Here is a 12,160-nt window from a genome sequence, read left to right as displayed (position 1 = left end):
ATCTCTATCTTGTGAATTGAAGATGCGAGACAGGAAGTTACCTGGATCCTCTTGAATGGCAACTTTAGTGATAATTTCATCCAACAAGTCATCACAGACAGCATCTTGAAAATTTTGAAGTCACCTCTTGACAGCATGGACAATGATCTATTTTTTCTCAACATCATTCAGCACAGCTTCAACCACGTTCATAATTGTCTCCAAACTTCCTAGCAGATTCTGGTCAAGCTTCTTTCCTCGACTTAAAAATGAAGATTTGGTAGCCTAACAAGTGGTATCAGAGTCTTTTCGGTGGTCGAGAACTCCATACAGTGTCCCAACAAGTGGTATCAGAGCTGTTTTGGTGGTCAAAAGCTCCCCAGAGTGACCATATAAGTGGTATCAGAGCCGCACGGTGGCCCAACAAGTGGTATCAGAGGCGATTCGATGGTCAAAAACTTTTCACAGTACCCGAACAAGTTGTATTAGATCCCAACAAGTGGTATCAGAACTTGCCTTATTTAGCATTCATTAATTGTCACAACAATTAATAAATGCTAAATAAGGCAAATTATGGATGCTTTTGGCTGATTTTCTTTGGTTACCAACCATTTTCGTTATGCAGCTGATGGTGAGTGGGACCAGGTTGAAAACTTGAGGAAGGTGATGAAGGAAAAAAATGTTCATAAGAGTCCTGGTTATAGTTGGCTTGAAAAGACATGTGAGACTCTTGCCATGTGACATAATATAATAATTTATTGAAATAAAATTGAATTTTATTAAAATAATCTTGATAATTAAATACATTATTTGTAAAGTTTTAGATTCATTATAAAGAGAACTAAACATATTTTATGAGTGTAAATATTTTTTTTAGATGTATTTTGATGGAATGAATAACTTTTATCCCTTCTTACAAAAAAGGATGGTGAGGCCTTGAAATTGAAGTATATAAACTCAAAGGCGTCCTTTTATAGGCCAAACTTTTGCACTATAGCACCAACTTTATAGAGTGCCAAATTTTTTTTCTTTCGGTGCCAACTCTTGCTGGTTTTACAAAGCCATCAAATTTGACCAATGTGACAAATGGGAAGCCACTAACCATCTAATTCAATCATTAATAAAATAGAAAGATTATATAAAGAGTACACAAAGATAATAAAATTGTAAAAGAATAACGAAAGAAAAAAAATGAAGAAATTTTATTGATTGTTGATCGATTAAAAATTGTAAGCTATGAAAGTAAAACTAGCTAAATTTTAAATAAAATTAGACATTAATGCATGTTTTTTTAATTCATTTATTTATTTTTTAGTTTTTTTTTACAATAATTTTTAATTCAATTAATTAAAAACTAATTTGTTTTGTGCCAAAACTTCATTTAAGAGTCAGTTAATAATCAAGGACTTATTGCATATGTAAATAAATTATACAGGAGAAAATTATGGAAATACAAATACTTAACTGTGTAGGAGAAAAGAGAGAGAGAGTCAAATGTAGCAAAAATTTCACAACATATGACAAGTTCAGCGCAATGAGAGAGAGATAGAGAGAGAGTCAAATGTAACAAAAATTCCACAACATATGAGAAACTTAGTGCATTGAGAGAGAGAGTTGTGATTTGATTCCTCGTGAGACAGGAATGGCATGACATATAGGGTTTGGAGCAAGCCACGTGAGGCAATAAAAAAAGAGATACTAAATAGACAGGAAATGACACATATCTGTGCGCATAAATTGAGAGAGATACTTAGATGCTATAATATAATATAAACATGTTTTTAATATTAAAAATTAGACATTAAATTAATTATTTATATCTTGATTATATTTTTAAATTAAATAATTGATTAAATTTATTTACAATGATATAATAAAATAATCTTTTGAAATTCTAAATACATATTTTTATATATCATGATTGATGATTAATAATTAATTTTTTATTGAATGTAATATATAATATAATGTCACTTTGCAAGTTGGCACTTACCTTCTTCCCAGTTTTGTTTACGACTGCTACATCTCACCTTTTATCCTTGTTTAATTTTGCTTCATTCTCGCCGTGACACACTCATTTGAACTCCAACCCCTGCTATTACCTCAATAATAACTAGTATAATTACTTTCATATTCTTAATTACATACATTAAAATGATTGAAGTCTTTTTTATTCGTTTCGAATATATTTTAAAAATAATATTTATTGATATATATTATATATATATATATTTTGTATTTAATTATATCTTCTTTAAATATATTTAGACATTAAACATATTTAAATATTATTACCTTTTAATATATTTAGTTTTATTTTTATTATATATTTTTTAAATAAATTTAAAAATATTATATATTATTAATTGTTAAAAAATATTTTAAATATTATATATATAGATATATTGTGTCTCTGTATTTTATAAAAATTTTAAATTCGTATGTCTATGTGTCTTCTGTTGTATCGTGTTTATGTCAGTACATCATATATCAGGACACTTTATTGAATTATTGTGTTGAAGTGGAATGATTGGAGTGGAATATTGTGTTGTTTGTTTTTTCGTGTAATAAATCATTAGGTGTCTTTTTTAAAATAAAAGTTATGGTAAAATTTTTCATATGCCAATAAAAATTAAAAAAAATTAATAAAACTTATTAAATCAGTTATTTTTTTTTGAATTCATAAATAATATGTACTTTAAAAGTTTATGATATGAAGAGTTTAAATAATATTTGAATTTTTCATATTACGAATATTTAAAATATATGTAGAAAATTAAAAATACAATCTTTTATAAATTTAAAATAAAATCTGATACGTTACCTGCATCCTCGGTCGCCCGAAATACTCGGCACACAAATATCCGAAGCTGACGTCACGATAAACAAGCTCGGAACAATAGCAGATAAGCTCGGCCTCACCCATTCAAATAAAAAGACACGTGCATCATAAAGCTCGGTCCCGTATCAGCCGTCCGAAAATCTCGGCACGTGATCAGGACCGAAACAGCATCACTCAACTGAAAATAGGAAACGTGCTCAACTAGTTTATAGCACCAAAACAGAATATCTCAACTAACCTATAAACTAGGACTTATCCACTAACGGGCAGAAGACAACTTCTATAAAACCTAGCTAATATGCTTGGCTAGGTCTCAGGTTCTATCACTCTCATTCTCTCACTCTTTTCTCTTAACTCACTCACTGTGAATCAATACTGACTTGAGCGTCGGAGTATCTTGTGCAGGTATTCCTGCCGTGGTGTTTGACTTCCGGCCGACGTCAAGCTCTTCCTCCTCGGTGTCAATCCACTCGGAAGCGCTTAAGCTCGGCCTCCCCAGTGTTCGGACGAACCACTTGGCGCCCACCGTGGGGCCCGGAGTACATCTAACCCCATCTTTTCCTTCGTTTAGTCTTCTACTTTGTTTTGCAGGATTCCCGATCCTCGGACATGGCTGACAAGGAAAATCCACAACTCTCACAGGACGACCTCCTGGCTCAAATCGCTGAGCTTCAGGCGGAGGTACGAAGGATAGCCGAGCTCTCAACGCAAAACAATGGAGAGAACTCCAAAGGCTCGGCTCAAAGTGCGACGGACCCTTTAAACATCGTCCCGCCAAAGGAAAAGCTCACCCTCGACAACCCTTTCTCCGAGGAGATCACGAATTACCAGATGCCAAAAAACTTTACGCTGCCCACCGCGCTGGAGCCGTACAAGGGGTTCGGCGACCCCCGAGCCCATGTGAAGAAGTTCCAATCGATGATGTTCTTCAACGGCCCGAACAATGAGCCCGTCCTCTGTCGAGCATTTCCCACTTACCTAGATGGTGCTGCGTTACTCTGGTTTTCTAAACTTTCTGCAGGTTCGATCTCCTCCTTTGAAGACCTCGCCAGATCATTCATTGATTACTTTGCTGCATCAAGAATCTATGTACATGGCTCGGACTTTCTCGGCACCATCAAACAAGGTCAGCACGAGAGTCTGAAAGACTACATGACCAAATTCGCTGACGCCACTATGGAGATCCAAGACTTGGACCCAGCCGTTCACCTGCACGCTCTTAAGGCCGGCCTCAGGCCTGGCAAATTTCGGGAGACCATTGCCATAACAAAACCAAAGACGCTAGAGGAATTCCGAGAAAGGGCGGCTGGGCAAATGGAGATTGAAGAACTCCGAGAAGCCCAAAAATCAGACAAACAGCCACATCGGAGAGATGAGGAAAGGACTTCCAGATCGCCAGGCAACAGGGACACCAAGAAACCTCCCAAGCCCGCATCAAAGTACAACACATACACCAGATTCAACACCAGAAGAGAGCACATTATCAGAGAAATCCTCAACGCCAAAATCATAAAGCCACCAGCCCGAGCAGGAAACTACCATGATCAACGGTTCGTGGACAAGACAAAGCATTGTGCCTTCCACCGGAAGTTCGGTCATACTACGGATGACTGCATCGTGGCAAAGGACCTCCTGGAAAGGCTAGCACGCCAAGGGCTCCTGGACAAATACATTGAGACCCGGAAGGGCAGAAACTCAGACAGAGTAGAATATGAGCGAGCAGTCACCGACGACAAAAAAGAGAAGGCGGCTCCTGATCCACCAAGAGGAGTCATCAACCACATATCGGGAGGATTCGCAGGCGGAGGAGGAACAAGCTCGGCCAGGAAGCGAAGCTATAGAGCAATGCTGGCAATCGAAGGAACCATACAACCAAGGAAGGACAAAGAGCCAGACGTCACAATATCCTTCAACCAAACAGACTTCAAATCGGCAAGCCCTAACCTCGACGACCCCATGGTAATTTCCATCCAGGTCGGAGAGCTGGTGGTAAGAAAAACATTATTAGATCCAGGTAGTAGTGCTGACGTTTTATTTTACTCTACTTTTACCAAAATGAAATTATCAGAGAAATTGATACAACCCTCCTCTGGAGAGCTAATTGGGTTCTCCGGAGAGAGAGTCCCGATCATGGGGCACATATGGCTAAAGACCACAATGGGAGAGATCCCTATGTCAAAATCAATTGATATTCAATATTTAATAGTAAACTGTTACAGCCCTTATAATATTATACTTGGGAGACCCGCACTGAACATATTCAGGGCAGTGGTGTCCACATTACACCTGTGTGTCAAGTTCCCAGTGCAGGAAAACAAGATCGCTACGGTGTACGCCGACCATCAGGAAGCTCGGCAGTGTTACAACGCTGGTCTAAAACCAGTCCAAACAGAACAGGAAGCTCGGCCCCAGGTTCAAGCAATCCACACGACGGCCAACTCAGCAACACTAGCCGATCTAGACCCAAGGGAAGACCTCGGCGAAAGACCTCGGCCAATGGACAATCTTCAACAAATAACACTAACAACAGACGACAAACAATGTACATATGTGGGAGAGGCATTAGAAGGAGCAGACCGAGCAAGACTCATTCACATACTGCGTCAAAACGCCGACCTTTTTGCATGGACACCAGACGACATGCCCGGAATCAACCCCGAAGTCATCTGCCACAAGCTAGCAATCGACAAAACAATCCGACCAGTTGCACAAAAGAAAAGGAACCTCGGAGAAGAGAAAAAACAAGCAGCACTCGAAGAAACCCAGAAGCTCCTCAATGCAGGTTTCATCAGAGAGATTCGCTTCACCACATGGTTGTCCAACGTGGTAATGGTAAGGAAGAGCTCAGGTAAATGGCGCATGTGCGTCGACTTCACAAATTTAAATAAAGCTTGCCCCAAAGATGCATATCCACTGCCTTGCATTGATAAATTAGTTGATAACGCCTCTGGTTATAAAGCTTTGAGTTTTATGGATGCATACTCTGGCTATAACCAGATTCTAATGCACCCAGAAGACCAAAGCAAAACAGCTTTTATAACAGAACATGGGAATTTTTGTTACAAGGTAATGCCCTTTGGCCTAAAGAATGCAGGTGCGACATATCAAAGGCTAATGGACAAAGTGTTCCAACAACAGATAGGCCGCAATATGGAGGTATACGTAGATGACATGGTAGCAAAAACACCTATGCAGGGGTCACACTGTGACGACCTAGTAGAAATCTTCAGACAACTCCGAGCATATAACATGAGACTCAATCCAGACAAATGTGCGTTCGGAGTACAAGGGGGGAAGTTCCTGGGATTCATGTTAACATCTCGAGGCATCGAGGCCAACCCAGAAAAGTGCAGGGCCGTGCTGAACATGACAAGCCCAAAAACGGTAAAGGAAGTCCAGCAACTTGCAGGACGAATAGCTGCCCTGTCACGTTTCCTACCTGCAGTGGCAAACCGATCTTATCACTTTTTCCAGACATTCTCTAAAGGCAGGAAGTTCAACTGGACAGACGAATGCAAAAATGCTTTTACCGAACTTAAACAACACTTAACATCACCACCAATCCTCCAGAGACAGGTAACCCACTGTATTTATACCTATCAGTATCTAACCATGCTATAAGCTCGGTTTTAGTAACAGAAACAGGAAGAAAGCAAAGCCCAGTATACTTCATCAGTAGGGTGCTACAACCAACAGAAACAAGGTACCCGAAGATAGAACAACTGGCGCTAGCACTAATCACCACAGCAAGAAGACTGCGGCACTATTTTCAGAGCCACACAATCATAGTTCGAACGAACCAACCACTAAGGCAGATATTAACCAGACCCGAGCTCGCCGGCAGATTGATAAAATGGTCGGTCGAGCTCTTCGAGTTCGACATCCAGTACGAATCAAGGAAAACACTGAAGTCACAGATGCTGGCCGACTTTATATCGGAGATGACTAATGACACACATAATACAGAGGTCAGGTGGAGCATACATGTGGACAGAGCATCAAACAAAGAAGGCAGTGGGGCAGGGATACTACTAAAAGAAGGAGACAAAGTGGTGGCCGAACAGTCACTACAGCCCCGCTTCAACGCAAGCAACAATCAGGCAGAATATGAGGCCCTACTTGCTGGGCTAAAACTCGCCCTACAACTACAAATACCCCGAATAACAGCCTACTGCGACTCTTCCTTGGTGGTACATCAAATAAAGGGCGAATTTCAGGTAAAAGATCCTTTGTTAGAGAAATATTGGCTCATAACAAAGGATCTAATTTCACAATTTAAAGAATTTGATATTATCCATGTAAACCGAGAACAAAACACCAGGGCCGATGTGTTATCTAAGTTAGCCACCACACGGCAAGCCGAAAACACATCGGCACTGTCCCAGCTAACACTTGACAAACCAAGTTTTGAGCAAGAAACAATTTTAAGTATTACACAGGTCCCAGATTGGCGAACACCTTTTTTCGATTACATCAATACAGGCACCATTCCAAAAGGTGAGCCGAACTTGCCACTCTTCAGAAGAAGAGCAAGCTTCTACACAGTGCTCGGAAACACCTTATACAGGCGAGGACATTCACAACCATTACTCAAGTGCATCAGCAAAGAGGAAGCCGAGGAGGTCATGGCCGAAACGCATGAAGGAGTCTGTGGCAACCATATCGGCGGCCGAGCATTAGCAGCAAAGATCTTGCGAACAGGATACTATTGGCCGACGATAAAACAGGATTGCATCACAAAAGTCAAAGCATGTGACAATTGTCAAAAGCATGCCACCCTCTCAGAGACCCCAGCCGAGGAGCTCCATACCATAGAGGTAAGCTGGCCTTTCGATAGGTGGGGATTGGATATCCTCGGACCCTTTCCGAAAGCGCCAGGCCAGGTAAAGTTCCTCTTAGTGTCAATCGATTATTTCTCCAAGTGGATAGAAGCACAACCACTAGCACACATAACAGCAGAAAAAGTGCGATCCTTTATATGGAAAAATATCATATGCAGATACGGTATCCCACGAGAGATAATCTCGGACAACGGGAGACAATTTACAGATCATAAGCTCGCCACTTTTCTGACAAATTTTAACATCAAACATCACTTCAGCTCAGTAGAGCACCTGCAAACTAACGGACAAGTTGAATCAGCTAACAGAATTATCTTGCAGGGATTAAAGAAAAAACTCGGCGAAGCTAAAGGGGAGTGGGCCGACCTCATTCCAGAAATTCTATGGAGTTACAACACCAGCATCCAATCTGCCACAGGGGAAACTCCCTTCAAATTGGTATATGGCGCAGAAGCGCTCATTCCAGTAGAGGTCAGCGTCCCAACGTTAAGGACCGAGCTCTATAACCAACCAAACAATCAACAAGCTCGGTCAGCTGAACTGGACCTCGTAGAAGAAGACAGAGACATCTCTGCCATAAAGCAGCGAGCCAGAAAATGATACCTAGAGCAAAGACACCACAAAAGAGTAGTCCACAGGTCTTTCAACAATGGAGACCTTGTACTCAGACGAACAGAGGATGCACGGAAACCACCAGCACATGGCAAATTAGCGGCAAATTGGGAAGGTCCTTTCCGAGTTCTCCAAAACCTCGGAAAGGGAGTTTACAAATTAGAAACCCTTAGAGGAGAGCAACTCCCGGGAACATGGAACATCTCCTCTCTAAGGGAATATCAATCGTGACACAGCCTGTGTAATAAGCGAATGATGGTACTCTTTTTCCCTCCGACGGTTTTTTCCCAAAACACAAGGGTTTTACTCGGAAAGGGTTTTAACGAGGCCGGACGCAACAAATCATTGTATCCATACGACTTAATGTTCTCATTTTGACAGTTAGCATACATTTCAGTTAGAAAACACTCCAAACTATCAGAGCATAAGCCTCGGAACCCTAAACATCATGAGCCGAGCATATTCCTCGAAAAATTACCAGCATAAGAATAAGTCAAAGTTTATCTAATTAAACTGATCCGAGCTTCATACTCGGAATACAACATGCGCATGCCGAGCATACTGCTCGGAGGAAGTACAGACAAACAATATCACCAAGTCATTTAAACAAAACCTAACGCGCTTCCATTATACAAGTTCTACATTAGAACATCTACTCTCATTTCCAACAAGTTCACTTAAATAGAGAATAGCTTTGGCCATCTTCGATACATACGATTACTTCCAACACACAATCATGAGTTTATCCAAAAAATCAAATTTTATAAGATAAGTCATCACCAAGCCGAGCTATAGGCTCGGAAAACAAAAAGTACCACAACCAAGTTATACACTTGGTACCCAAAACATTACCGCCAAATATTCAAAAACAAAGTTCAAGACAGACAGCCACAAAGTTCAAAAGAGGCTACAAATGTACAAAATAATCAAATACTAAAGGCCTAGTCTGCCTTATCGCCAATGCTAGACTCCCCGCTATCATTTGAAGCAGCAGCACCATCATCCACAAGCTGCCCGTTCACAACCACTTTAGTTGCATCAAGCATGTCCGCATCTGATCCAGGAAATAACACCCGCACTTGAGAAACAGCGCACTCAAAGCCTTGTGCATACGACTCATAAACCTCAGTCTGCAACTCCTTCACCCTTGACCCCAAGCGATCATTGTCGGCCTGAACAGTCTTCATCTCCTCAGCACAAGAGAGGTGAAGACGTTTTTCCTCAGCAAGCTCGGACTCCTTCAACTTTAATGAGGAGGACAATTCCGTAATAGCTTTCTCCTTCTTCTCCAAAGCTGAAGAAAGCTCAGCAACATCCAGAGCAGACTTGTGTTCTCTCTCCAAAACCAGCTCTTGAGCACGACCAACAGCTACCATACGTGCACCAATCACCTAGAAACAAAAACAAAGAACATCAAACACAATATAACAAACGCACACCAAGACAAAATACAACCTTCACCTGCATAAAACGGCTCACTCCTACATGGCCGACATCCTCGATCATCTTCATATCATCCGGGAAGCAACAAAGCTCATCAGCCATGACAGAAAAAGGATACAATTTTCCCCATAATGAACGACAATGAACATTTTCCGAATAGCCATGCAGTCTTTTTTGAGACTCATAAGCAGACTCCACTCGCTGAAGCTCCACAGAAGACTCCCCTTCCTTCAGGAAAGCCTCAGCAATTTTTTCTTTTGCAAAACCCCTCTTTCGCTTAGACTTAAGAGCAGCCTCGGACTGAATCACAGGGCCTTTATCAGCATTAGTAGCCGAGCTCTCCTTCTCAGCCTTCTTCCGCTGATTGAAGAATGATTTCAAGCCAGCAGTAGTAATCGTAGGCACCTTCTCACCTGCACCAAAAAGCCAACAAGGTAAGAGCAGACAAGGACAAAACAACAAACTAAGCTAAAAACAACTAATTTACCTAGATATCTCAGAACCGCCTCTCTATCAGAATCCCATTTTAACAATTCAGACACAGATAGCAACCCCTTTGGGCCCAACTTCTCAAACAGAAACTCCATCACAAGTTGATCATCAACCGACCTATCATCCACGTCTAAAGCTTGCACAGGCTCGGAACACCAAGACAAAGGGAACTTCTCAACAAGAAACTCAGTTAAATAAAAAGGAAACTCCTCGGGTACACTCCTCACTTTAACATACATGGTTTTAAAGTCCTTAAAAGAAGACTTGTAGAGGCCAAAAATAGCGCGACGAGGGTAACTACTTAGATTAACCCAGAGACCTCGGTTAACCCCTTTAGCTTGAAACAAGGAGAAAAACAACCGAAGAGAGGGCGGATGCTCAAGGAATTCCATCAACACCTCAAAAGCCCTAACGAACCCCCAGGAGTTTGGGTGAAGTTGACTCGGAGCACAATTCAACCAATAAAGCACACCACATTCAAAATCAGTAAAAGGGACCCTAACTCCCAATTCAGTAAAAAGGCAGCTGTACATATAAAAGTAAGCCCAATCATCACGAGAATGAAAAACCCGGTCATCAACACCACAGGGAAGTATCTCTATCCTTATATCACTACCACTCCTGACCCAAACATTCGAACCCAGCATATCAACAGACTCTTCATCACTGAACTGAGACACATACTCCTTAACCCTAGAATCAACCCAACTATATAAACCCCCCTCACCCTCATTAGACATTTTAACTTCCATATGAACAGGGAGCAGAAAGTCAAAAGTAAGAGAAGAAGAGAGAAGCAGCAAAAAGATGAATCAACACTCACCTTTCTTACTCATTTTCTCCGAAAACGCAGAAGCACCCAGCACAAAAAGGAAAAATATTAGGGAAGGGGAGCACGTTTATTACATAGTGGAAAGGAAGTTACATATGAAACGTTTCCCTCTGATCTACACCCTTAGAAAGCCCACGATCAACGCTCAGCAGATCAAACGATCAGGGGCTCCTCGAAACTTACAATGCAATCAAATCAATCATTCATTACCACACGAAGAACAACGCAGGCAATAAATGCCACAAACCATTTCAAAACACCAATGCGCCAAAACTAAGACAAGCTCGGGGGCTGTAAGGAGCACGCATAATAAACCAAGCGACCGAGGATTTTGCCATCCGAAGTATACAAAGCTCGCCTTAGTCTTGTCCAAACCAAGGCAAGCTTGGGGGCTATGATACGTTACCTGCATCCTCGGTCGCCCGAAATACTCGGCACACAAATATCCGAAGCTGACGTCACGATAAACAAGCTCGGAACAATAGCAGATAAGCTCGGCCTCACCCATTCAAATAAAAAGACACGTGCATCATAAAGCTCGGTCCCGTATCAGCCGTCCGAAAATCTCGGCACGTGATCAGGACCGAAACAGCATCACTCAACTGAAAATAGGAAACATGCTCAACTAGTTTATAGCACCAAAACAGAATATCTCAACTAACCTATAAACTAGGACTTATCCACTAACGGGCAGAAGACAACTTCTATAAAACCTAGCTAATATGCTTGGCTAGGTCTCAGGTTCTATCACTCTCATTCTCTCACTCTTTTCTCTTAACTCACTCACTGTGAATCAATACTGACTTGAGCGTCGGAGTATCTTGTGCAGGTATTCCCGCCGCGGTGTTTGACTTCCGGCCGACGTCAAGCTCTTCCTCCTCGGTGTCAATCCACTCGGAAGCGCTTAAGCTCGGCCTCCCCAGTGTTCGGACGAACCAAAATCTAAAATTAAAATTTTAATCTTGATCATTTTGATTTTTGATATTTTATTTGAGTATAAAAATTATCGACATTTATATTCCATAAACTATTAAATTTTGTTAAGGTTTTCAAGTTCGTGCAGCATGGGTGATTTATCCATGGCTACAGAACAAAATATGTATGCACTAACATTTGTAA

General features: G+C 41.1%; 1 protein-coding gene across 1 annotated transcript; it reads left to right on the top strand.

Annotated features, from left to right (window-relative positions):
- The first annotated feature begins 3,430 nt into the window (after positions 1-3,430).
- LOC140176883 (uncharacterized) lies at positions 3,431-8,262 on the top strand. Its single transcript, XM_072208443.1, has 3 exons — positions 3,431-5,653; positions 5,888-6,397; positions 6,595-8,262. Exons 1-3 carry the CDS (start codon positions 3,431-3,433, stop codon positions 8,260-8,262), a joined length of 4,401 nt encoding a protein of 1,466 aa, XP_072064544.1.
- Positions 8,263-12,160: the final 3,898 nt, after the last annotated feature.

The sequence above is a fragment of the Arachis hypogaea genome, chromosome 12 (assembly GCF_003086295.3).
Source record: "Arachis hypogaea cultivar Tifrunner chromosome 12, arahy.Tifrunner.gnm2.J5K5, whole genome shotgun sequence".
In the NCBI taxonomy this organism is placed as follows: Eukaryota; Viridiplantae; Streptophyta; class Magnoliopsida; order Fabales; family Fabaceae; genus Arachis; species Arachis hypogaea.
The sequence above is the reverse complement of the archived record's forward strand: the minus strand, read 5'-3'. Positions and strand labels throughout refer to the sequence as shown.

What these genes read in the sequence shown, in the direction of transcription:
- LOC140176883 (XM_072208443.1), top strand. Translation starts at nt 3,431, where the DNA reads ATGGCTGACAAGGAAAATCCACAACTCTCACAGGACGACCTCCTGGCT. An exon ending in GGTTGTCCAACGTGGTAATG is followed by an intron (nt 5,654 to 5,887) that starts GTAAGGAAGAGC and finishes TTTTGTTACAAG; the next exon opens with GTAATGCCCTTTGGCCTAAA. An exon ending in CACCAATCCTCCAGAGACAG is followed by an intron (nt 6,398 to 6,594) that starts GTAACCCACTGT and finishes CACTATTTTCAG; the next exon opens with AGCCACACAATCATAGTTCG.